This window comes from Oncorhynchus masou, chromosome 3 (assembly GCF_036934945.1).
Source record: "Oncorhynchus masou masou isolate Uvic2021 chromosome 3, UVic_Omas_1.1, whole genome shotgun sequence".
Classification (NCBI taxonomy): Eukaryota; Metazoa; Chordata; class Actinopteri; order Salmoniformes; family Salmonidae; genus Oncorhynchus; species Oncorhynchus masou.
The window spans coordinates 4,932,698-4,956,487 of NC_088214.1; the positions used below are offsets into that span (position 1 = coordinate 4,932,698).

General features: G+C 49.3%; 1 protein-coding gene across 1 annotated transcript in view; it reads left to right on the forward strand.

Annotated features, from left to right (window-relative positions):
- The window catches only part of LOC135509096 (netrin-G1-like), a 194,617-nt gene that overhangs the window by 58,150 nt on the left and 112,677 nt on the right, over positions 1-23,790 (forward strand). The window contains exon 2 of the mRNA XM_064929422.1: positions 20,380-21,023. Within this exon, the coding sequence (XP_064785494.1) occupies positions 20,380-21,023 (644 nt within the window). The remainder of the gene's footprint in view (positions 1-20,379; positions 21,024-23,790) is intronic.

Consider the following 23,790-nt stretch of genomic DNA (forward strand, 5'->3'; position numbering starts at 1 on the left):
CTCATGTCTCACCTCCAAGGACCTCTCTTTCTGTCCACCACTCCTCATGTCTCACCTCCCAGGACCTCTCTCTTTCTGTCCACCACTCCTCATGTCTCACCTCCCAGGACCTCTCTCTTTCAGTCCACCACTCCCCATGTCTCACTCCAAGGAGCTCTCTCTTTCAGTCCACTCCTCATGTCTCACCTCCAAGGACCTCTTTCTGTCCACCACTCCTCATGTCTCACCTCCCAGGAGCTCTCTCTTTCTGTCCACTCCTCATGTCTCACCTCCCAGGACCTCTCTCTTTCTGTCCACCACTCCTCATGTCTCACCTCCAACGAGCTCTCTTTCTGTCCACTCCTCATGTCTCACCTCCCAGGACCTCTCTTCTGTCCACCACTCCTCATGTCTCACCTCCCAGGACCTCTCTTCTGTCCACTCTCATGTCTCACCTCCCAGGACCTCTTTCTGTCCACTCCTCATGTCTCACCTCCCAGGACCTCTCTCTTTCTGTCCACTCTCCTGTCTCACCTCCAAGGACCTCTCTCTTTCTGTCCACCACTCCTCATGTCTCACCTCCCAGGACCTCTCTCTTTCTGTCCACCACTCCTCATGTCTCACCTCCCAGGGCTCTCTCTTTCTGTCCACCACTCCCCCATGTCTCACCTCCAAGGAGCTCTCTTTCAGTCCACTTCATGTCTCACCTCCAAGGAGCTCTCTTTCTGTCCACTCTCATGTCTCACCACCAAGGACCTTCCTCTTTCTGTCCACTCTCATGTCTCACCTCCCAGGACCTCTCTTTCTGTCCACCACTCCTCATGTCTCACCTCCCAGGACCTCTCTCTTTCTGTCCACCACTCCTCATGTCTCACCTCCAAGGACCTCTCTTTCTGTCCACCACTCCTCATGTCTCACCTCCCAGGACTCTCTCTTTCTGTCCTCACTCCTCATGTCTCACCTCCAAGGACCTCTCTTTCTGTCCACCACTCCTCATGTCTCACCTCCCAGGACTCTCTCTTTCTGTCCACCACTCCTCATGTCTCACCTCCCAGGACCTCTCTTTCTGTCCACCACTCCTCATGTCTCACCTCCAAGGACCTCTTTCTGTCCACTCCTCATGTCTCACCTCCCAGGTGCCTCTCTCTTTCTGTCCACTCCCATGTCTCACCTCCAAGGAGCTCTCTTTCTGTCCACTCCTCCTGTCTCACCTCCATGGACCTTCCTCTTTCTGTCCACTCTTCATGTCTCACCTCCCAGGACCTCTCTCTTTCTGTCCACCACTCCTCATGTCTCACCTCCAAGGACCTCTCTTTCTGTCCACCACTCCTCATGTCTCACCTCCCAGGACCTCTCTTTCTGTCCACCACTCCTCATGTCTCACCTCCCAGGACCTCTCTCTTTCAGTCCACCACTCCCCATGTCTCACCTCCAAGGAGCTCTCTCTTTCAGTCCACTCCTCATGTCTCACCTCTCTTTCTGTCCACCACTCCTCATGTCTCACCTCCCAGGAGCTCTCTCTTTCTGTCCACTCCTCCTGTCTCACCTCCCAGGACCTCTCTTTCTGTCCACTCCTCATGTCTCACCTCCCAGGACCTCTCTTCTGTCCACTCCTCCTGTCTCACCTCCCAGGACCTCTCTTTCTGTCCACCTCTCCTCATGTCTCACCTCCCAGGACTCTCTCTTTCTGTCCACCACTCCTCATGTCTCACCTCCAAGGAGCTCTCTTTCAGTCCACTCCTCATGTCTCACCTCCCAGGAGCTCTCTCTTTCTGTCCACTCCTCATGTCTCACCTCCCAGGACCTCTCTCTTTCTGTCCACTCCTCCTGTCTCACCTCCCAGGACCTCTCTCTTTCTGTCCACCACTCCTCATGTCTCACCTCCCAGGACTCTCTTTCTGTCCACTCCTCATGTCTCACCTCCCAGGACCTCTCTCTTTCTGTCCACTCCTCATGTCTCACCTCCCAGGACTCTCTCTTTCTGTCCACTCCTCCTGTCTCACCTCCAAGGACTCTTTCTGTCCACCACTCCTCATGTCTCACCTCCCAGGACCTCTTCTGTCCACCACTCCTCATGTCTCACCTCCCAGGGGCTCTCTCTTCTGTCCACCACTCCCCATGTCTCACCTCCAAGGAGCTCTCTTTCAGTCCACTCCTCATGTCTCACCTCCAAGGAGCTCTCTTTCTGTCCACTCCTCATGTCTCACCACCAAGGACCTTCCTCTTTCTGTCCACTCCTCATGTCTCACCTCCCAGGACCTCTCTTTCTGTCCACCACTCCTCATGTCTCACCTCCCAGGACTCTCTTTCTGTCCACCACTCCTCATGTCTCACCTCCAAGGACTCTCTTTCTGTCCACCACTCCTCATGTCTCACCTCCCAGGACCTCTTCTGTCCACCACTTCTCATGTCTCACCTCCAAGGACCTCTCTCTTTCTGTCCACCACTCCTCATGTCTCACCTCCCAGGACTTCTCTCTTTCTGTCCACCACTCCTCATGTCTCACCTCCCAGGGGCTCTCTTTCTGTCCACCACTCCTCATGTCTCACCTCCAAGGACCTCTCTTTCTGTCCACTCCTCATGTCTCACCTCCCAGGACCTCTCTCTTTCTGTCCACTCCTCATGTCTCACCTCCAAGGAGCTCTCTTCTGTCCACTCCTCCTGTCTCACCTCCATGGACCTTCCTCTTTCTGTCCACTCTTCATGTCTCACCTCCCAGGACCTCTCTTTCTGTCCACCACTCCTCATGTCTCACCTCCAAGGACCTCTTTCTGTCCACCACTCCTCATGTCTCACCTCCCAGGACCTCTCTTTCTGTCCACCACTCCTCATGTCTCACCTCCCAGGACCTCTCTCTTCAGTCCACCACTCCCCATGTCTCACCTCCAAGGAGCTCTCTCTTTCAGTCCACTCCTCATGTCTCACCTCCAAGGACTCTCTCTTTCTGTCCACCACTCCTCATGTCTCACCTCCCAGGAGCTCTCTCTTTCTGTCCACTCCTCCTGTCTCACCTCCCAGGACCTCTTCTGTCCACTCCTCATGTCTCACCTCCCAGGACCTCTCTTTCTGTCCACTCCTCCTGTCTCACCTCCCAGGACCTCTCTCTTTCTGTCCACCTCTCCTCATGTCTCACCTCCCAGGACCTCTCTTTCTGTCCACCACTCCTCATGTCTCACCTCCAAGGAGCTCTCTCTTTCAGTCCACTCCTCATGTCTCACCTCCCAGGAGCTCTCTCTTTCTGTCCACTCCTCATGTCTCACCTCCCAGGACCTCTCTCTTTCTGTCCACTCCTCCTGTCTCACCTCGCAGGACCTCTCTCTTTCTGTCCACCACTCCTCATGTCTCACCTCCAAGGACCTCTCTTTCTGTCCACCACTCCTCATGTCTTACCTCCCAGGACCTCTCTTTCTGTCCACCACTCCTCATGTCTCACCTCACAGGACCTCTTTCTGTCCACCACTCCTCATGTCTCACCTCCCAGGGCCTCTCTCTTTCTGTCCACCACTCCTCATGTCTCACCTCCCAGGACCTCTCTTTCTGTCCACCACTCCTCATGTCTCACCTCCCAGGACCTCTCTCTTTCTGTCCACCACTCCTCATGTCTCACCTCCCAGGACCTCTCTCTTTCTGTCCACTCCTCATGTCTCACCTCCCAGGACCTCTCTCTTTCTGTCCACCACTCCTCATGTCTCACCTCCCAGGACCTCTCTTTCTGTCCACTCCTCATGTCTCACCTCCCAGGACTCTCTCTTTCTGTCCACCACTCCTCATGTCTCACCTCCCAGGACCTCTCTCTTTCTGTCCACTCCTCCTGTCTCACCTCCCAGGACCTCTCTTTCTGTCCACTCCTCCTGTCTCACCTCCCAGGACCTCTCTCTGTCTGTCCACTCCTCATGTCTCACCTCCCAGGACCTCTCTCTTTCTGTCCACTCCTCATGTCTCACCTCCCAGGACCTCTTTCTTTCTGTCCACCACTCCCCATGTCTCACCTCCCAGGACCTCTCTTTCTGTCTTCTGTCCACCACTCCTCATGTCTCACCTCCCAGGACCTCTCTCTTTCTGTCCACTCCTCATGTCTCACCTCCCAGGACCTATCTCTTTCTGTCCACCACTCCTCATGTCTCACCTCTCAGAACCTCTCTTTCTGTCCACCACTCCTCATGTCTCACCTCCCAGGACCTCTCTTTCTGTCCACCACTCCTCATGTCTCACCTCTCAGAACCTCTCTTTCTGTCCACTCCTCATGTCTCACCTCCCAGGACTCTCTCTTTCTGTCCACTCCTCATGTCTCACCTCCAAGGAGCTCTCTTTCTGTCCACTCCTCCTGTCTCACCTCCATGGACCTTCCTCTTTCTGTCCAGTCTTCATGTCTCACCTCCCAGGACCTCTCTCTTTCTGTCCACCACTCCTCATGTCTCACCTCCCAGGACCTCTCTCTTTCTGTCCACCACTCCTCCTGTCTCACCTCCCAGGACCTCTCTCTTTCTGTCCACCACTCCTCATGTCTCACCTCCAAGGACCTCTCTTTCTGTCCACCACTCCTCATGTCTCACCTCCCAGGACTCTCTTTCTGTCCACAACTCCTCATGTCTCACCTCCAAGGACCTCTCTTTCTGTCCACCACTCCTCATGTCTCACCTCCCAGGACCTCTCTTTCTGTCCACCACTCCTCATGTCTCACCTCCCAGGACCTCTCTCTTTCAGTCCACCACTCCCCATGTCTCACCTCCAAGGAGCTCTCTCTTTCAGTCCACTCCTCATGTCTCACCTCCAAGGACCTCTCTCTTTCTGTCCACCACTCCTCATGTCTCACCTCCCAGGAGCTCTCTCTTTCTGTCCACTCCACATGTCTCACCTCCCAGGACCTCTCTCTTTCTGTCCACCACTCCTCATGTCTCACCTCCCAGGACCTCTCTCTTTCTGTCCACTCCTCATGTCTCACCTCCCAGGACCCTCTCTTTCTGTCCACTCCACATGTCTCACCTCCCAGGACCTCTCTTTCTGTCCACCACTCCTCATGTCTCACCTCCCAGGACCTCTCTCTTTCTGTCCACTCCTCATGTCTCACCTCCCAGGACTCTCTTTCTGTCCACCACTCCTCATGTCTCACCTCCCAGGACCTCTCTTTCTGTCCACTCCTCATGTCTCACCTCCCAGGACCTCTCTCTTTCTGTCCACTCCTCATGTCTCACCTCCCAGGACCTCTCTTTCTGTCCACTCCTCCTGTCTCACCTCCAAGGACCTCTTTCTGTCCACCACTCCTCATGTCTCACCTCCCAGGACCTCTCTCTTTCTGTCCACCACTCCTCATGTCTCACCTCCCAGGGGCTCTCTCTTTCTGTCCACCACTCCCCATGTCTCACCTCCAAGGAGCTCTCTCTTTCAGTCCACTCCTCATGTCTCACCTCCCAGGACCTCTCTCTTTCTGTCCACCACTCCTCATGTCTCACCTCCAACGAGCTCTCTCTTTCTGTCCACTCCTCATGTCTCACCTCCCAGGACCTCTCTCTTTCTGTCCACCACTCCTCATGTCTCACCTCCCAGGACCTCTCTCTTTCTGTCCACTCCTCATGTCTCACCTCCCAGGACCTCTCTCTTTCTGTCCACTCCTCATGTCTCACCTCCCAGGACCTCTTTCTGTCCACTCCTCCTGTCTCACCTCCAAGGACCTCTCTCTTTCTGTCCACCACTCCTCATGTCTCACCTCCCAGGACCTCTCTCTTTCTGTCCACCACTCCTCATGTCTCACCTCCCAGGGGCTCTCTCTTTCTGTCCACCACTCCCCATGTCTCACCTCCAAGGAGCTCTCTCTTTCAGTCCACTCCTCATGTCTCACCTCCAAGGAGCTCTCTCTTTCTGTCCACTCCTCATGTCTCACCACCAAGGACCTTCCTCTTTCTGTCCACTCCTCATGTCTCACCTCCCAGGACCTCTCTCTTTCTGTCCACCACTCCTCATGTCTCACCTCCCAGGACCTCTCTTTCTGTCCACCACTCCTCATGTCTCACCTCCAAGGACCTCTCTTTCTGTCCACCACTCCTCATGTCTCACCTCCCAGGACCTCTCTCTTTCTGTCCACCACTCCTCATGTCTCACCTCCAAGGACCTCTCTCTTTCTGTCCACCACTCCTCATGTCTCACCTCCCAGGACTTCTCTCTTTCTGTCCACCACTCCTCATGTCTCACCTCCCAGGACCTCTCTCTTTCTGTCCACCACTCCTCATGTCTCACCTCCAAGGACCTCTCTCTTTCTGTCCACTCCTCATGTCTCACCTCCCAGGACCTCTCTCTTTCTGTCCACTCCTCATGTCTCACCTCCAAGGAGCTCTCTCTTTCTGTCCACTCCTCCTGTCTCACCTCCATGGACCTTCCTCTTTCTGTCCACTCTTCATGTCTCACCTCCCAGGACTCTCTTTCTGTCCACCACTCCTCATGTCTCACCTCCAAGGACCTCTCTTTCTGTCCACCACTCCTCATGTCTCACCTCCCAGGACTCTCTCTTTCTGTCCACCACTCCTCATGTCTCACCTCCCAGGACCTCTCTCTTTCAGTCCACCACTCCCCATGTCTCACCTCCAAGGAGCCTCTCTTTCAGTCCACTCCTCATGTCTCACCTCCAAGGACCTCTCTCTTTCTGTCCACCACTCCTCATGTCTCACCTCCCAGGAGCTCTCTTTCTGTCCACTCCTCCTGTCTCACCTCCCAGGACCTCTCTCTTTCTGTCCACTCCTCATGTCTCACCTCCCAGGACCTCTCTCTTTCTGTCCACTCCTCCTGTCTCACCTCTCTCTTTCTGTCCACCTCTCCTCATGTCTCACCTCCCAGGACCTCTCTTTCTGTCCACCACTCCTCATGTCTCACCTCCAAGGAGCTCTCTTTCAGTCCACTCCTCATGTCTCACCTCCCAGGAGCTCTCTCTTTCTGTCCACTCCTCATGTCTCACCTCCCAGGACCTCTCTCTTTCTGTCCACTCCTCCTGTCTCACCTCCCAGGACCTCTCTCTTTCTGTCCACCACTCCTCATGTCTCACCTCCCAGGACCTCTCTCTTTCTGTCCACTCCTCATGTCTCACCTCCCAGGACCTCTCTCTTTCTGTCCACTCCTCATGTCTCACCTCCCAGGACCTCTCTTTCTGTCCACCTCCTGTCTCACCTCCAAGGACCTCTCTCTTTCTGTCCACCACTCCTCATGTCTCACCTCCCAGGACTCTCTCTTTCTGTCCACCACTCCTCTTGTCTCACTTCCCAGGGGCTCTCTCTTTCTGTCCACCACTCCGCATGTCTCACCTCCAAGGAGCTCTCTCTTTCAGTCCACTCCTCATGTCTCACCTCCAAGGAGCTCTCTCTTTCTGTCCACTCCTCATGTCTCACCACCAAGGACCTTCCTCTTTCTGTCCACTCCTCATGTCTCACCTCCCAGGACCTCTCTCTTTCTGTCCACCACTCCTCATGTCTCACCTCCCAGGACCTCTCTCTTTCTGTCCACCACTCCTCATGTCTCACCTCCAAGGACCTCTCTCTTTCTGTCCACCACTCCTCATGTCTCACCTCCCAGGACCTCTCTCTTTCTGTCCACCACTCCTCATGTCTCACCTCCAAGGACCTCTCTCTTTCTGTCCACCACTCCTCATGTCTCACCTCCCCAGGACTTCTCTCTTTCTGTCCACCACTCCTCATGTCTCACCTCCCAGGGGCTCTCTCTTTCTGTCCACCACTCCTCATGTCTCACCTCCAAGGACCTCTCTCTTTCTGTCCACTCCTCATGTCTCACCTCCCAGGACCTCTCTCTTTCTGTCCACTCCTCATGTCTCACCTCCAAGGAGCTCTCTCTTTCTGTCCACTCCTCCTGTCTCACCTCCATGGACCTTCCTCTTTCTGTCCACTCTTCATGTCTCACCTCCCAGGACCTCTCTCTTTCTGTCCACCACTCCTCATGTCTCACCTCCAAGGACCTCTCTCTTTCTGTCCACCACTCCTCATGTCTCACCTCCCAGGACCTCTCTCTTTCTGTCCACCACTCCTCATGTCTCACCTCCCAGGACCTCTCTCTTTCAGTCCACCACTCCCCATGTCTCACCTCCAAGGAGCTCTCTCTTTCAGTCCACTCCTCATGTCTCACCTCCAAGGACCTCTCTCTTTCTGTCCACCACTCCTCATGTCTCACCTCCCAGGAGCTCTCTCTTTCTGTCCACTCCTCCTGTCTCACCTCCCAGGACCTCTCTCTTTCTGTCCACTCCTCATGTCTCACCTCCCAGGACCTCTCTCTTTCTGTCCACTCCTCCTGTCTCACCTCCCAGGACCTCTCTCTTTCTGTCCACCTCTCCTCATGTCTCACCTCCCAGGACCTCTCTCTTTCTGTCCACCACTCCTCATGTCTCACCTCCAAGGAGCTCTCTCTTTCAGTCCACTCCTCATGTCTCACCTCCCAGGAGCTCTCTCTTTCTGTCCACTCCTCATGTCTCACCTCCCAGGACCTCTCTCTTTCTGTCCACTCCTCCTGTCTCACCTCCCAGGACCTCTCTCTTTCTGTCCACCACTCCTCATGTCTCACCTCCAAGGACCTCTCTCTTTCTGTCCACCACTCCTCATGTCTTACCTCCCAGGACCTCTCTCTTTCTGTCCACCACTCCTCATGTCTCACCTCACAGGACCTCTCTCTTTCTGTCCACCACTCCTCATGTCTCACCTCCCAGGACCTCTCTCTTTCTGTCCACCACTCCTCATGTCTCACCTCCCAGGACCTCTCTCTTTCTGTCCACTCCTCATGTCTCACCTCCCAGGACCTCTCTCTTTCTGTCCACCACTCCTCATGTCTCACCTCCCAGGACCTCTCTCTTTCTGTCCACTCCTCCTGTCTCACCTCCCAGGACTCTCTCTTTCTGTCCACTCCTCCTGTCTCACCTCCCAGGACCTCTCTCTTTCTGTCCACTCCTCATGTCTCACCTCCCAGGACCTCTCTCTTTCTGTCCACTCCTCATGTCTCACCTCCCAGGACCTCTTCTTTCTGTCCACCACTCCCCATGTCTCACCTCCCAGGACCTCTCTTTCTGTCCACTCCTCCTGTCTCACCTCCCAGGACCTCTCTCTTTCTGTCCACCTCTCCTCATGTCTCACCTCCCAGGACCTCTCTTTCTGTCCACCACTCCTCATGTCTCACCTCCAAGGAGCTCTCTCTTTCAGTCCACTCCTCATGCCTCACCTCCCAGGAGCTCTCTTTCTGTCCACTCCTCATGTCTCACCTCCCAGGACCTCTCTCTTTCTGTCCACTCCTCCTGTCTCACCTCCCAGGACCTCTCTCTTTCTGTCCACCACTCCTCATGTCTCACCTCCAAGGACTCTCTTTCTGTCCACCACTCCTCATGTCTTACCTCCCAGGACCTCTCTTTCTGTCCACCACTCCTCATGTCTCACCTCACAGGACCTCTCTCTTTCTGTCCACCACTCCTCATGTCTCACCTCCCAGGGCCTCTCTCTTTCTGTCCACCACTCCTCATGTCTCACCTCCCAGGACCTCTCTCTTTCTGTCCACCACTCCTCATGTCTCACCTCCCAGGACTCTCTTTCTGTCCACCACTCCTCATGTCTCACCTCCCAGGACCTCTCTCTTTCTGTCCACCACTCCTCATGTCTCACCTCCCAGGACCTCTCTCTTTCTGTCCACCACTCCTCATGTCTCACCTCCCAGGACCTCTTTCTGTCCACTCCTCATGTCTCACCTCCCAGGACCTCTCTCTTTCTGTCCACCACTCCTCATGTCTCACCTCCCAGGACCTCTCTCTTTCTGTCCACTCCTCCTGTCTCACCTCCCAGGACCTCTTTCTGTCCACTCCTCCTGTCTCACCTCCCAGGACCTCTCTCTTTCTGTCCACTCCTCATGTCTCACCTCCCAGGACCTCTCTCTTTCTGTCCACTCCTCATGTCTCACCTCCCAGGACCTCTTTCTTTCTGTCCACCACTCCCCATGTCTCACCTCCCAGGACCTCCTCTTTCTGTCCACTCCTCATGTCTCACCTCCCAGGACTCTCTTTCTGTCCACCACTCCTCATGTCTCACCTCCCAGGACCTCTTTCTGTCCACTCCTCATGTCTCACCTCCCAGGACCTCTCTTTCTGTCCACCACTCCTCATGTCTCACCTCCCAGGACCTCTTTCTGTCCACCACTCCTCATGTCTCACCTCCCAGGACCCTCTCTTTCTGTCCACCACTCCTCATGTCTCACCTCCCAGGACCTCCTTTCTGTCCACCACTCCTCATGTCTCACCTCCCAGGACCTCTTTCTGTCCACCACTCCTCATGTCTCACCTCCCAGGACCTCTTTCTTTCTGTCCACCACTCCTCATGTCTCACCTCCCAGGAGCTCTCTTTCTGTCCACTCCTCATGTCTCACCTCCCAGGACTCTTTCTGTCCACTCATGTCTCACCTCCCAGGACCTCTCTCTTTCTGTCCACTTGTCTCACCTCCCAGGACTCTTTCTGTCCACTCATGTCTCACCTCCCAGGACCTCTCTTTCTGTCCACCACTCCTCATGTCTCACCTCCCAGGACTTTCTGTCCACTCCTATGTCTCTCCCAGACCTCTCTTTCTGTCCACTCCTCATGTCTCACCTCCCAGGACCTCTTTCTTTCTGTACACCACTCCCCATGTCTCACCTCCCAGGACCTTCTCTTTCTGTCCACCACTCCTCATGTCTCACCTCCCAGGACCTTCCTCTTTCTGTCCACCACTCCTCATGTCTCACCTCCCAGGACCTCTCTTTCTGTCCACTCCTCCTGTCTCACCTCCCAGGACCTTCCCTTTCTGTCCACTCATGTCTCTCCCAGGACCTCTTTCTGTCCCTTCATGTTTCACCTCCCAGGACTCTCTTTCTGTCCACCACTATGTCTCACCTCCCAGGACTTTCTGTCCACTCCTCATGTCTCACCTCCAAGGACCTTCCTCTTTCTGTCCACACCTCATGTCTCCCAGGACCTCTCTCTTTCTGTCCACCACCCTCCTGTCTCACCTCCAAGGACCCTCTTTCTGTCCACCACTCCTCATGTCTCACCTCCCAGGACTATGTCTCTCTTTCTGTCCACTCTTCATGTCTCACCCCCAGGACCTTCTCTTTCTGTCCACTCTTCATGTCTCTCCCAGGACCCTCTTTCTGTCCACCACTCCCCTTGTCTCACCACCCAGGACCTCTTTCTGTCCACCACTCCTCATGTCTCACCTCCCAGGACCTCTCCTTTCTGTCCCCCTCCCTTGTCTCACCTCCCAGGACCCTCTTCTGTCCACCACTCCTCATGTCTCACCTCCCAGGAGCTCTCTTCTGTCCACCACTCCTCATGTCTCACCTCCCAGGACCTCTTTCTGTCCACCACTCCTCATGTCTCACCTCCCAGGACCTCTCTCTTTCTGTCCACCACTCCTCATGTCTCACCTCCAAGGACCTCTCTTCTGTCCACCACTCCTCATGTCTCACCTCCAAGGACCTCTTTCTGTCCACCACTCCTCATGTCTCACCTCCCAGGACCCTCTCTTCTGTCCACCACTCCTCATGTCTCATGTCCCAGGACTCTCTCTTTCTGTCCACCACTCCTCATGTCTCACCTCCCAGGAGCTCTCTCTTTCTGTCCACTCCTCCTGTCTCACCTCCAGGACTCTCTCTTCTGTCCACTCCTTATGTCTCACCTCCCAGGATCTCTTTCTTTCTGTCCACTCCTCATGTCTCACCTCCAAGGAGCTCTCTTTCTGTCCACTACTCCTCATGTCTCACCTCCAAGGACCCTCTTTCTGTCCCCCACTCCTTCATGTCTCACCTCCCAGGACCCTCTTTCTGTCCACTCCTCATGTCTCACCTCCCAGGACCTCTTGTCTTTCTGTCCACTCCTTGTCCCCACCTCCAAGGAGCTCTCTCTTTCTGTCCACCACTCCTCATGTCTCACCTCCTAGTCCCCCACTCTTTCTGTCCACTCCCCATGTCTCACCTCCCAGGACCCCTCTTTCTGTCCACCACTCCTCATGTCTCACCTCCAAGGACCTCTCTTTCTGTCCACACCTTATGTCTCACCTCCCAGGATCTCTTTCTGTCCACCCTCATGTCTCACCTCCAAGGAGCTCAGACCTTTCTGTCCACCACTGACTCATGTCTCACCTCCCAGGGCCTCTCTGTTTCTGTCCACCACTCCTCATGTCTCACCTCTCAGAACCCCTCTTTCTGTCCACTCCTCATGTCTCACCTCCCAGGACCCTCTTTCTGTCCACCACCTCATGTCTCACCTCCCAGGACCCCTCTTTCTGTCCACCACTCCTCATGTCTCACCTCCCAGGACCTCTCTTTCTGTCCACTCCTCATGTCTCACCTCCCAGGACCTCTTTCTTTCTGTCCACCACACCTCATGTCTCACCTCCCAGGACCTCTTTCTGTCCACCACTCCTCATGTCTCACCTCCCAGGACCCCTCTTTCTGTCTCATGTCTCACCTCCCAGGACCCCTGTCTTGACTATGTCTCAGACCTCTTGTCCCCCACCTTGACTATGTCTCAGACCCCTTGTCCCCCACCTTGACTATGTCTCAGACCCCTTGTCCCCCACCCCCACCCCTTGTCCCCCACCTTGACTATGTCTCAGACCCCTTGTCCCCCACCTTGACTATGTCTCAGTCTTGTCCCCCACCTTGACTATGTCTCAGACCTCTTGTCCCCCACCTTGACTATGTCTCAGACCTCTTGTCCCCCACCTTGACTATGTCTCAGACCCCTTGTCCCCCACCTTGACTATGTCTCAGACCCCTTGTCCCCCACCTTGACTATGTCTCAGACCTCTTGTCCCCCACCTTGACTATGTCTCAGACCTCTTGTCCCCCACCTTGACTATGTCTCAGACCCCTTGTCCCCCACCTTGACTATGTCTCAGACCCCTTGTCCCACACCTTGACTATGTCTCAGACTATGTCTCAGACCTCTTGTCCCCCGCCCGGACTCGGTCTTGACTCTATCTTTCCTCCCCTCCTGTCTTGGTCTTGAATACGTCCCATTTTAGGTGGTCTCGAACACAACGCTGTATAACAGGTTGAATAAAGATTGAATTTGTTTTAAAATGCTTTGTGGTTCTGTGTAATCTGAGGAAAATATGTGTCTCTAATATGGTCATACCTTTGGCAGGTATTTTCTGCTCTCTCCTTCCTCCTCTCCCTCGGCAACACAGTGACTCGTGTCTGGTTTCAATGGACTCTTTCTTAATGAAATACAAAATAGCAAGACGAAGGTCAGAGAGGTACATGTTTAATGAATGCATTTCGCATGTGACTAGTTTCATCAACTACCTTAACTAAAACTACTGTAAAGGTTGTGACGAATGTCTGCCTCGAGATTTGTTGGGAGAGTTTAAGACTATCCTCCCTCTCGCATTCTTAGCAGTGGCCAGCAGGAGAGGACAGAACAAAGAGAGCTCTTATAATTTTCCAATAGCCTCCTCCAGTGCCGAATCTGTATCTTATAGCGTTTGAGCCCTACTGTGTGTAGTGACCAGAGAGCTTATCGTTTTCCAATAGTCTCCTCCAGTGCCGAGTCTGTATCTTACAGCATTTGAGCCCAACGGTGTGTAGTGACCAGAGAGGGTTATCGATCTTCATAAGGTCATGTTTTGTTGTTAAATAACCACCACTGGAACCAATGAGAGGTCCTGACCTTTGTATTAATACCTATCCATCCACTACTGCTGCTGTTCCTCCATATTAGGATGTTAAGGTTGATTTGTTGTGATGGCCCTGTATCCACCCATGCAAAAAAACATCTATAGCAAGACGAGTGACAAGTCTGGATTGGGAAAGTGTTTCTCATGTCTCCAGTCTACCTCCAGTGGCTAGATAATACAGAGCTATTATTGGTGATAAACAGTCAACGGTATATCCTGCTCAGATGACCTCCCTGAGGGGTAGAAGTCATCGTGAGCCAGTCCATAAGAAATACAATAATAATAGATGGAATTGAGCTAAACTGCGTCCGCAGCAATCTCACAGCACTTCACAGTTTATTTTCCGTCTATTTTTTATTTATTTTGATGTCATCGTGCCGTGGATCTCGGTTCACTCCTGCTCGAGAGGGGAAATTGTTTTTTTTCATTAGCCATGGACAGTTTGGGTATTTCATTGTGTCTTTGAATAAGGCTTCAGGGAAGCACACACGCACATACACTTATGTCTCTGAAGAGCACTCATCCCAGTGTCTGGCCATGACATCAAATGAAATACAAATACAAGAGGAGCTTCACGCTCTCATCATGAAAGCTCTCTCTCTCTCTATTCAATTCAATTCAAGGGTCTTTATTTGCATGGAAAACATAGAGTATGTTGACATTTCCAAAGCAAATGGAACAAAAGGGAAATAAACACTGCAATATTTCACCTCACGGAGATGGCAGTTTATCAATGTCTGATTTGTTTTCAAATTCTTTGTGGGTCTGTGTGATCTGTGGGAAACGTGTCTCTAATGTGGTCATACATTTTGCAGGAGGTTAGGAAGTGCAGCTCATAGCCTGTCTTCTCTTGAGAGCCTATGGCGGCGTCTCTCAATAGCAAGGCTATGTTCACTGAGTCTGTACATATTCAAGGATTTTATTAATTTAGGGTCAGTCACAGTGGTCAGGTCTGTGTACTCTCACTGTGTACTCTCTGTTTAGAGACAGATAACATTGGAATTTGATCCGTTTTTTGGGAGGGGGGTTGATTCTTTCCAGTGTGTCAAATAGTTGTCTTTTTGCTTTCTCATGATTTGGTTGTGTCCAAATCTGATTCTGTCCTAGGGCTCTGTGTAGTCTATTTTGTTTGTGAACAGAGCCCCAGAACCGGCTGGCTGAGGGTACTCTTCTCTAGCTTCATCTCTCTGTCGGTGAGGGCTTTGTGGGGTCTGTTTGTGTTTGTGAACAGAGCCCCAGAACCGGCTGGCTGAGGGTACTCTTCTCTAGCTTCATCTCTCTGTAGGTGAGGGCTTTGTGGTGGAATGTGTGGGCATCGCTTCCCTTTACGTGGCTGTAGAATTGAACAGCTCTTTTCTGGATTTTGATCATTAGCGGGTATAGTCATAATTCTGCTCGACATGCATTTTTGGGGATTTTCCATTTTACACATAGTATATTTCTTGCTTTATTACTTGCTGAGTCTCGATTGGGTGTTTGTCCTATTTTGTGAATTATTGGTTGGCGAGTGGACTCCAGACCTCACAACCACATAGAGCAGTGGGTTTGATATTTGATTGAAGTATTTTTAGACAAATCCTAATTGGGATATTGATTTTTTTATGTTCCTTTTGAAAGAATAGAAGGCTCTATTTGCCTTGCCTCTTCGATCGTTTGCAGCCTTGTGGAAGTTACCTGGGGTGTCGATGTTTAGGCCGAGGTAGGTATAATTATTTGTGTGCTATAATATAATATATACGGTTGAAGTCAGAAAATTACATACACCTTAGGCAAATATATTTAAACTCCGTTTTTCACAATTCCTGACATTTAATCCTAGTAAAAGTTCCCTGTTTTAGGTCAGTTAGGATCTTTATTTTAAGAATGTGAAATGTCAGAATAATAGTAGAGAGAATAATTTATTTCAGCTTTAATTTCTATTAGTATTTGATAGCATTGCCGTTAAATAGTTTAACTTGGGTCAAACGTTTCAGGTAGCCTTCCACAAGCTTCCCACAATAAATTGGGTGAATTTTGGCCCATTCAACCTGACAGAGCTGGTGTAACCGAGTCAGGTTTGTCGGCCTCATTGCTCACAAGTGCTTTTTCAGTTCTGCCCGCACATTTTCTATGGAATTGAGGTCAGGGCTTTATGATGGCCAATCCAATACCTTGACTTTGTCGTCCTTAAGCCATTTTGCAACAACTTTGGAAGTATACATGGGGTCATTGTCCATTTGGAAGACCCAGTTGCGACCAAGCTTTAACTTCCTGACATGTCTTGAGATGTTTCTTCAATATATCATCGTTTTTCATCCTGATGACGCCATCTATTTTGTGAAGTGCACCAGTCCATCCTATAGCAAAGCACCCCTACAACATGATGCTGCCACCCCTGTGCTTCACAGTTGGGATGGTGTTCTTTGGCTTAGCCAAAACAGTTCTATTTTTGGTTCATCAGACCAGAGGACATTTCTCCAAAAAGTACGATCTTTGTCCCCATGTGCAGATGCAAACCTTAGTCTGGCTTTTTTATGGCGGTTTTGGAGTAGTGGTTTCTTCCTTGCTGAGTGGCCTTTCAGGTTACGTCGATATAGCACTCGGTTTACTGTGGATATAGATACTTTTGTATAGGTTTCCTCCAGCATCTTCACAAGGTCCTTCACTGTTGTTCTGGGATTGATTTGCACTTTTCGCACCAAAGTACGTTCATCTCTAGGAGACAGAACACGTCTCCTTCCTGAGTGGTATGATGGCTGAGTGGTCCCATGGTGTTTATACTTGTGTACTATTGTTTATACAGATGAATGTGGTACCTTCAGGTGTTTGGAAATTGCTCCCAAGGATGAACCAGACTTGTGGAGGTCTACAATTTCTTGGCTGATTTCTATAGATTTCCCCATGATGTCAAGCATAGAGGCACTGAGTTTGAAGGTAGGCCTTGGAATACATCCACAGATACACCTCAAATTGACTCAAATGATGTCAATTAGCCTATCAGAAGCTTCTAAAGCCATGACATCATTTTCTGGAATTTTCCAAGCTGTTAAAGGACACAGTCAACTTAGTGTATGTAAACGTCTGTCCCACTGGAATTGGAATACAGTGAATTATAAAGAAATAATCTGTCTAAAAAATTGTTGGAGAAATTACTTGTGTCATGCACAAAGTAGATGTCCTAACCGAATTGGCAAAACTATAGTTTGTTAACAAGAAATTTGTGTAAAGTAAACATCCGACTTCAACTGTATACTGTATGTGATCTACATGTACAGTGGGGCAAAAAAGTGTTTAGTCAGCCACCAATTGTGCAAGTTCTCCCACTTAAAAAGATGAGAGGCCTGTAATTTTCGGCATAGGTACACTTCAACTATGACAGACAAAATGAGAATTGTATTGAAGCAACATCAAGACATCAGTCAGGAAGTTAAAGCTTGGTCGCAAATGAGTGTTTCAAATGGACAATGACCCCAAGCATACTTCCAAAGTTGTGGCAAAATGGCTTAAGTACAACAAAGTCAAGGTATTGGAGTGGCCATCACAAAGCCCTGACCTCAATCCTATAGAACGTTTGTGGTCAGAACTGAAAAATTGTGTGCGAGCAATGAGGCCTACAACCTGACTCAGTTACACCAGCTCTGTCAGAAGGAATGGGCCAAAATTCACCCAACTTATTGTGGGAAGCTTGTGGAAGGCTACCCGAAACGTTTCACCCAAGTTAAACCATTTAAAGGCAATACACTCAAATAGTATTTGGTAGCATGTAAACTTCTGACCCACTGGAAACGAGATTAATAAATAAATAAAAGCTGAAATAAATCATTTTCTCACACTTAAAATAAAGTGGTGATCCTAACTGACCTAAGACAGTGAATTTTTACGAGGATTAAAGCCAGGAATTGTGAAAAACAGAGTTTAAATGTACTTGGCTAAGATGTATGTAAACTTCCGACTTCAACTGTTCATATAACTAGGAATAAAGTGACTAAGCAACAGGATAAATAATCAACAGTAGCAGCGGCGTATGTTGATGAGTCAACAAAAATACAAACCAAAATATTGTCAATATTTATTTGGTTAATAATCGTCTATTTAGCAGGCTTATGTCTTGGGTGTAGACGCTGTTCAGGGTCCACCCTCTACAACTGGATCATGGACTTCCTGACCGGCTGCCCTCAAATGCTAGTGGTAGACAACACTTCATCCTCCACGCCGACCCTCAACACGGGGGGCCCCTCAGGGCTGCTTAGTCCACTTCTGTACTACCTGTTTACCAAGACCCAAAAGTGTTCTCTCTGCTACCACACGTCAAGTGGTATCGAAGTTTAACCCTAACCCTAACCCCTAAACCTAACCTGTACTCTTACCCTAATCTTAACCCTGACCCCTAAACCTAACCTGTACTCTTACCCTAACCCCTAAACCTAACCTCTACTCTTACCCTAACCTTAACCCGAACCCCTAAACCTAACCCGTACTCTTACCCTAACCTTAACCCTGACCCCTAAACCTAACCTGTACTCTTACCCTAACCCCTAAACCTAACCTGTACTCTTACCCTAACCTTAACCCGAACCCCTAAACCTAACCCGTACTCTTACCCTAACCTTAACCCTGACCCCTAAACCTAACCTGTACTCTTACCCTAACCCCTAAACCTAACCTGTACTCTTACCCTAACCTTAACCCGAACCCCTAAACCTAACCCGTACTCTTACCCTAACCTTAACCCTAACCCCTAAACCTAACCTGTACTCTTACCCTAACCCGTACTCTTACCATAACCTTACCCCTCACCCCTAAACCTAACCTGTACTCTTACCCTAACCCTAACCCCTAAACCTAACCTGTACTCTTACCCTAACCTTAACCCTAACCCGTACTCTTACCCTAACCCCTAAACCTAACCCGTACTCTTACCCTAACCCCTAAACCTAACCCCTAAACCTAACCCGTACTCTTACCCTAACCTTAACCCTAACCCAAAAACCTAACCATAATCCAAACCCTAACCCTCAATCAATACTAATTTCTAACCTTAACCCTAAACCCCTTAGAAATAGCATTTGAACTTGTGAGGACCAAAAAAAATATCCCACAATTGGTCAAATTTCTGGTCCCCACAAGACTAGTTAAACATGTCCACACACACACACAATTACCACTGCTCCACATAGGGTGTTGCTACAGCTCAGTCTATCATCTATCCTGTTGCCTTGTCACTTTACCTGTGCCTATGTGCAGATTGCTACCTCAATAAACTTGTACCCCTAAACATCGACTCAGTACTGGTACTTCCTGTATATAGCCATGTTATTACCTGGTACTCACTGTATATAGCCATAATATTACCTGGTACTCACTGTATATAGCCATGATATTACCTGGTACTCACTGTATATAGCCATGTTATTACCTGGTACTCACTGTATATAGCCATGTTATTACCTGGTACTCCCTGTATATAACCATGTTATTACCTGTTACTCACTGTATATAGCCATGATATTACCTGGTACTCACTGTATATAACCATGATATTACCTGGTACTCACTGTATATAGTCATGTTATTACCTGGTACTCCCTGTATATAACCATGTTATTACCTGGTACTCCCTGTATATAACCATGTTATTACCTGGTACTCACTGTATATAACCATGTTATTACCTGGTACTTCCTGTATATAGCCATGTTATTTGTTTACTTGTTATTGTTATTCATTATTCACTGTGTATTTATTTGTGTCAATATTTCTATTTCTTTTTTTTTTACCTTTAACTTGGTCTTTAACTCTGCATTGTTGGAATAGGACCTGTCAGTAATCATTTCACTGTTCGTCTACACCTGCTGTTTTACGAAGCATGAATTTCAACATCAGATCAAGCAATTCCCTTTCAGTTTAACATGAAGTCTGGTTTGAATGTGTTTTGGCTGTATCACAATCTCATGATCATACTGCTATTTCAAGTGCTAAGTACTTTGTACATTTTAAAATGGTCAACATCAGTACACTGAAATGAATACAGGGCTTATATTGTATCAAAGTATCATCTGTGGCTGGCCCCATTGTTTTGCAGAGGAGGTAGAGGTGAGAGATGAATGTCAATGTGAGTGTGTTTAATACATTCTCATTCTCAAACACTCATACGCACACAAAGAACACACACACAGAGTCGTGCTGAGTCTCGGTGGTGCAGGCAGTGCTGTGCAGATGAAGGCCCATGAAATATGTATGTTTCTCAGCTATGTGTTTCATAAGAGGTAGACATTGAAGATTCCTCAACCCATCTATGTTAAAGGAACAGCAGGAATATCCAACACAACAGTCAATGTGGTTGGTAGAGTAGATGAGACCGGGAGGCATCCTGGGGAGAATGAATGGTGGAGAATGCAGGAGTAGAGGATGGAAGGTGAGGAAGAGACGTTAGACAACAGATTCCCGATGTAATTATGGACGGATGAATTATCTCTCTACTAGTAGTAGGGGACATTGTTAGTAGAGGAGAGGGGTGGTGAAAAGACAGGATGCAGGTGTAATGACGAAGGGGGTTAGTCAATTGGAAGATTACTTTGCCGTTGTTTCCTTCCCAGTTGCACTTCTAGTCAATGTTATAATGCATTACGACGCAGTTACAATACATTGCGAGACTTGTCATAAGCAGAGTGGGCCCTTATAATGTCTCATAATGATGCTGAATGAACCTGGTATTTCTTGACTCTTTGACCTCTGTTTCTCTCACAGGAAAACCCTTACATGTGCAACAACGAGTGTGACGCCTCCACAGATGAACTAGCCCACCCTCCGGAGCTCATGTTCGACTTCGAGGGACGCAACCCCACAACCTTCTGGCAATCCAGTTCATGGAATACGTTCCCCAAACCCCTGGAGGTCAACATCACGCTGTCCTGGAACAAAACAATCGAGCTGACGGACGACATCATCCTCACCTTCGAGTCCGGCCGCCCTGAGCAGATGCTTCTGGAGAAATCGCTAGACTACGGTAAAACCTGGACCCCTTACCAGTTCTACGCTACCGACTGCCTCGATGCCTTCACCATGGAGCCCAAGACGGTCAACGAGCTGACCCAGCGAACCCTCCTCGACATCATCTGCACCGAGGACTACTCCCGTGGCTACGTGTGGAAGTATGATAAAACCGTCCGTTTCGAGATCAAGGATCGGTTCGCGCTGTTCGCCGGACCGCGGCTGCACAACATGGCATCGCTGTACGGTCAACTGGACACCACCAGGAATCTGCGGGACTTCTTCACGGTGACGGACCTGAGGATACGGCTGCTGAAACCGGCCACCGGGGCCACCATGGTGGATGAGAACAACCTGTCCAGATACTTCTACGCCATTTCTGACATCAAGGTGCAGGGAAGGTAAGAGAGATGGTTCATTAGTTTGTATAAAAAAAAGTTCCATTCCATTGAGATCATAGATCTATTTTACTATAGAGAGACCTGCACCAACAAATATTCTATTGTGTGCCAACGTATTTGTGAATGCTTTACATGAAACTAGGAACAAAGTTAGTTTGTTTCATTGTATTTGGTTTGGCTGTGGTCAGAGGCTGCTCCAATCTACAAAACAAACGAAACACCAAAATAAAGTTTCTTAGTAAGGCACTGAGCCGCCACGATCCACCAGAACAGCTTCAATACACCTTGGCAGAGATTCTAGGTATTTTATTAGGATCCCCATTAGCTGTTGCGAAGGTCGCAGCGACTCTTCCTGGGGTCCACACAGAACACAGAACACAGAGCATGACATAATATAGAACACAGAACACAGAGCATGACATAATATAGAACACAGAACACAGAGCATGACATAATATAGAACACAGAACACAGAGCATGACATAATATAGAACACAGAACACAGAGCATGACATAATATAGAACACAGAACACAGAGCATGACATAATATAGAACATTAATAGACAAGAACATTTCAAGGACAAAACGACATACATTTTAAAATGGCACACACAGCCTGCATATCAATACATACACACACAATATGGCCAAAAGTATGTTTTCAAATCAGTGGATTCAGCTATTTCAGCCACCCCGTTGCTGACAAGTGTATGAAACTGAGCACACAGACATGCAATCTCCATAGACAATCATTGGCAGTAGAATGGCCTTACTGATGAGCTCAGTGACTGTCAATGGGTGCCACCTTTCCAACACGTCAGTTCATCAAATGTCTGCCCTGCTAGAGCTGCCACAGTCAACTGTAAGTGCTGTTAATGGGAAGTGGAAACATCTAGAAGCAACAACAGGTCAGCCGAAGTGGTAGGCCACTCAAGCTCACAGAATGGGACCTCCAAGTTCTGAAGCCTGTAGCGCATAAAAATAGTCTGTCCTCGATTGCGACACACACTACCGAGTTCCAAACTGCCTCTTGAAGCAACGTCAGCACAATAAATGTTCGTTGGGAGCTTCTTTAAAATTTGGTTGAGGAATAATGGTCTGGGGCTGTTTTTCATGGTTCAGGTTAGACCGCTTAGTTCCAGTGAAGGGAAATCTTAACACTACAGCATACAATGACATTCTAGACGATTCTGCGCTTCCAATTCTTCGGCAACAGTTTGGGGAAGACCATTTCCTGTTTCAGCATGACAATGCCCCTGTGCACAAAGCGAGGTCCATACAGAAATGGTTTGATGAGATCGGTGTGGAAGAACTTGACTGGCCTGCACAGAGCCCTGACCTCAACCCTATCAAGCACCTTTGGGATTCATTGAACACCGACTGCTAGCCAGGCCTTATCGCCCAACATAAGTGTCCGACCTCACTAATGCTCTTGTGGCTGAATGGAAGCAAGTCCCCGCAGCAATGTTCCAACATCTAGTGGAAAGCCTTCCCAGAAGAGTGGAGGCTGTTATAGCAGCAATGTTCCAACATCTAGTGGAAAGCCTTCCCAGAAGAATGGAGGCTGTTATAGCAGCAATGTTCCAACATCTAGTGGAAAGTCTTCCCAGAAGAATGGAGGCTGATATAGCAGCAAAGTGGGGACCAACTACATATTAATGCCCATGATTTTGGAATGAGATGTTCGACAATCAGGTGTCCACATACTTTTGTGTATCTAGGTCAAGTAGGCAAGAGGCATTGTGCCGTGGTGATTTCTTTTAACCAAGTTCGATATGAGATGGAGTTTAATGCAATTATGGAACCATATAATACTTGACTGTTTCTTCAATTTGTTCTTTATTTGGGGACTGTGAAAGACCTCTGGTGGCACACGCCTGGTGGGGTATGTGTGTGTGTGTGTGTGCCAAAGTTGTGTGTAAGTTGACTATGCAAACAATTTGGAACAAAGTTCTACGGCATTAGTAAACATGTGATCCATACATGTGGATGATCTTGTTCCTGTAGTGTTTGTAAACACCCTGGTAGGTTGATTAATAACCTGAACCAGATTACAGACACTGGTTACAGTGAAAGTTTGCTTTTTTTGCTTTTGAGTGGACAGCTTGATGAAAACCAGTCAATATTCAGGTCCCCAATAAAGTAGACCTCTCGGTTTACATCACATACACTATTAAGCATTTCACACATATTATTTAGATTCTGACTGTTAGCACTTGGTGGCCTATTTCAATGACAGCCTAGGGACAGTGGGTTTAACTGCCTTGTTCAGGGACAGAATGACAGATTTTTACCTTGTCAGCTCGGGGATTCAATCTTGAAACCTTTCGGTTACTAGTCCAATGCTCTGACCACTAGGCTACCTGCCACCTCTACACTCTAACCACTAGGCTACCCTACCACCTCTACACTCTAACCACTAGGCTACCCTACCACCTCTACCCTCTAACCACTAGGCTACCTGCCACCTCTACACTCTAACCACTAGGCTACCTGCCTAACCACTAGGCTACCCTACCAACTACTACACTCTAACCACTAGGCTACCTGCCACCACTACACTCTAACACTAGCTACCCTACCACCTCTACCCTCTAACCACTAGGCTACCTACACTGCTACCTGCCACCACTACACTCTAAACACTAGGCTACCTGCCACTCCATATCTATACAGTACCAGTCAAAGGTTTGGACACACCTACTCATTTAAGGGTTTTTATTTTCTACATTGTAGAATAATAGTGAAGACATCAAAACTACAAAA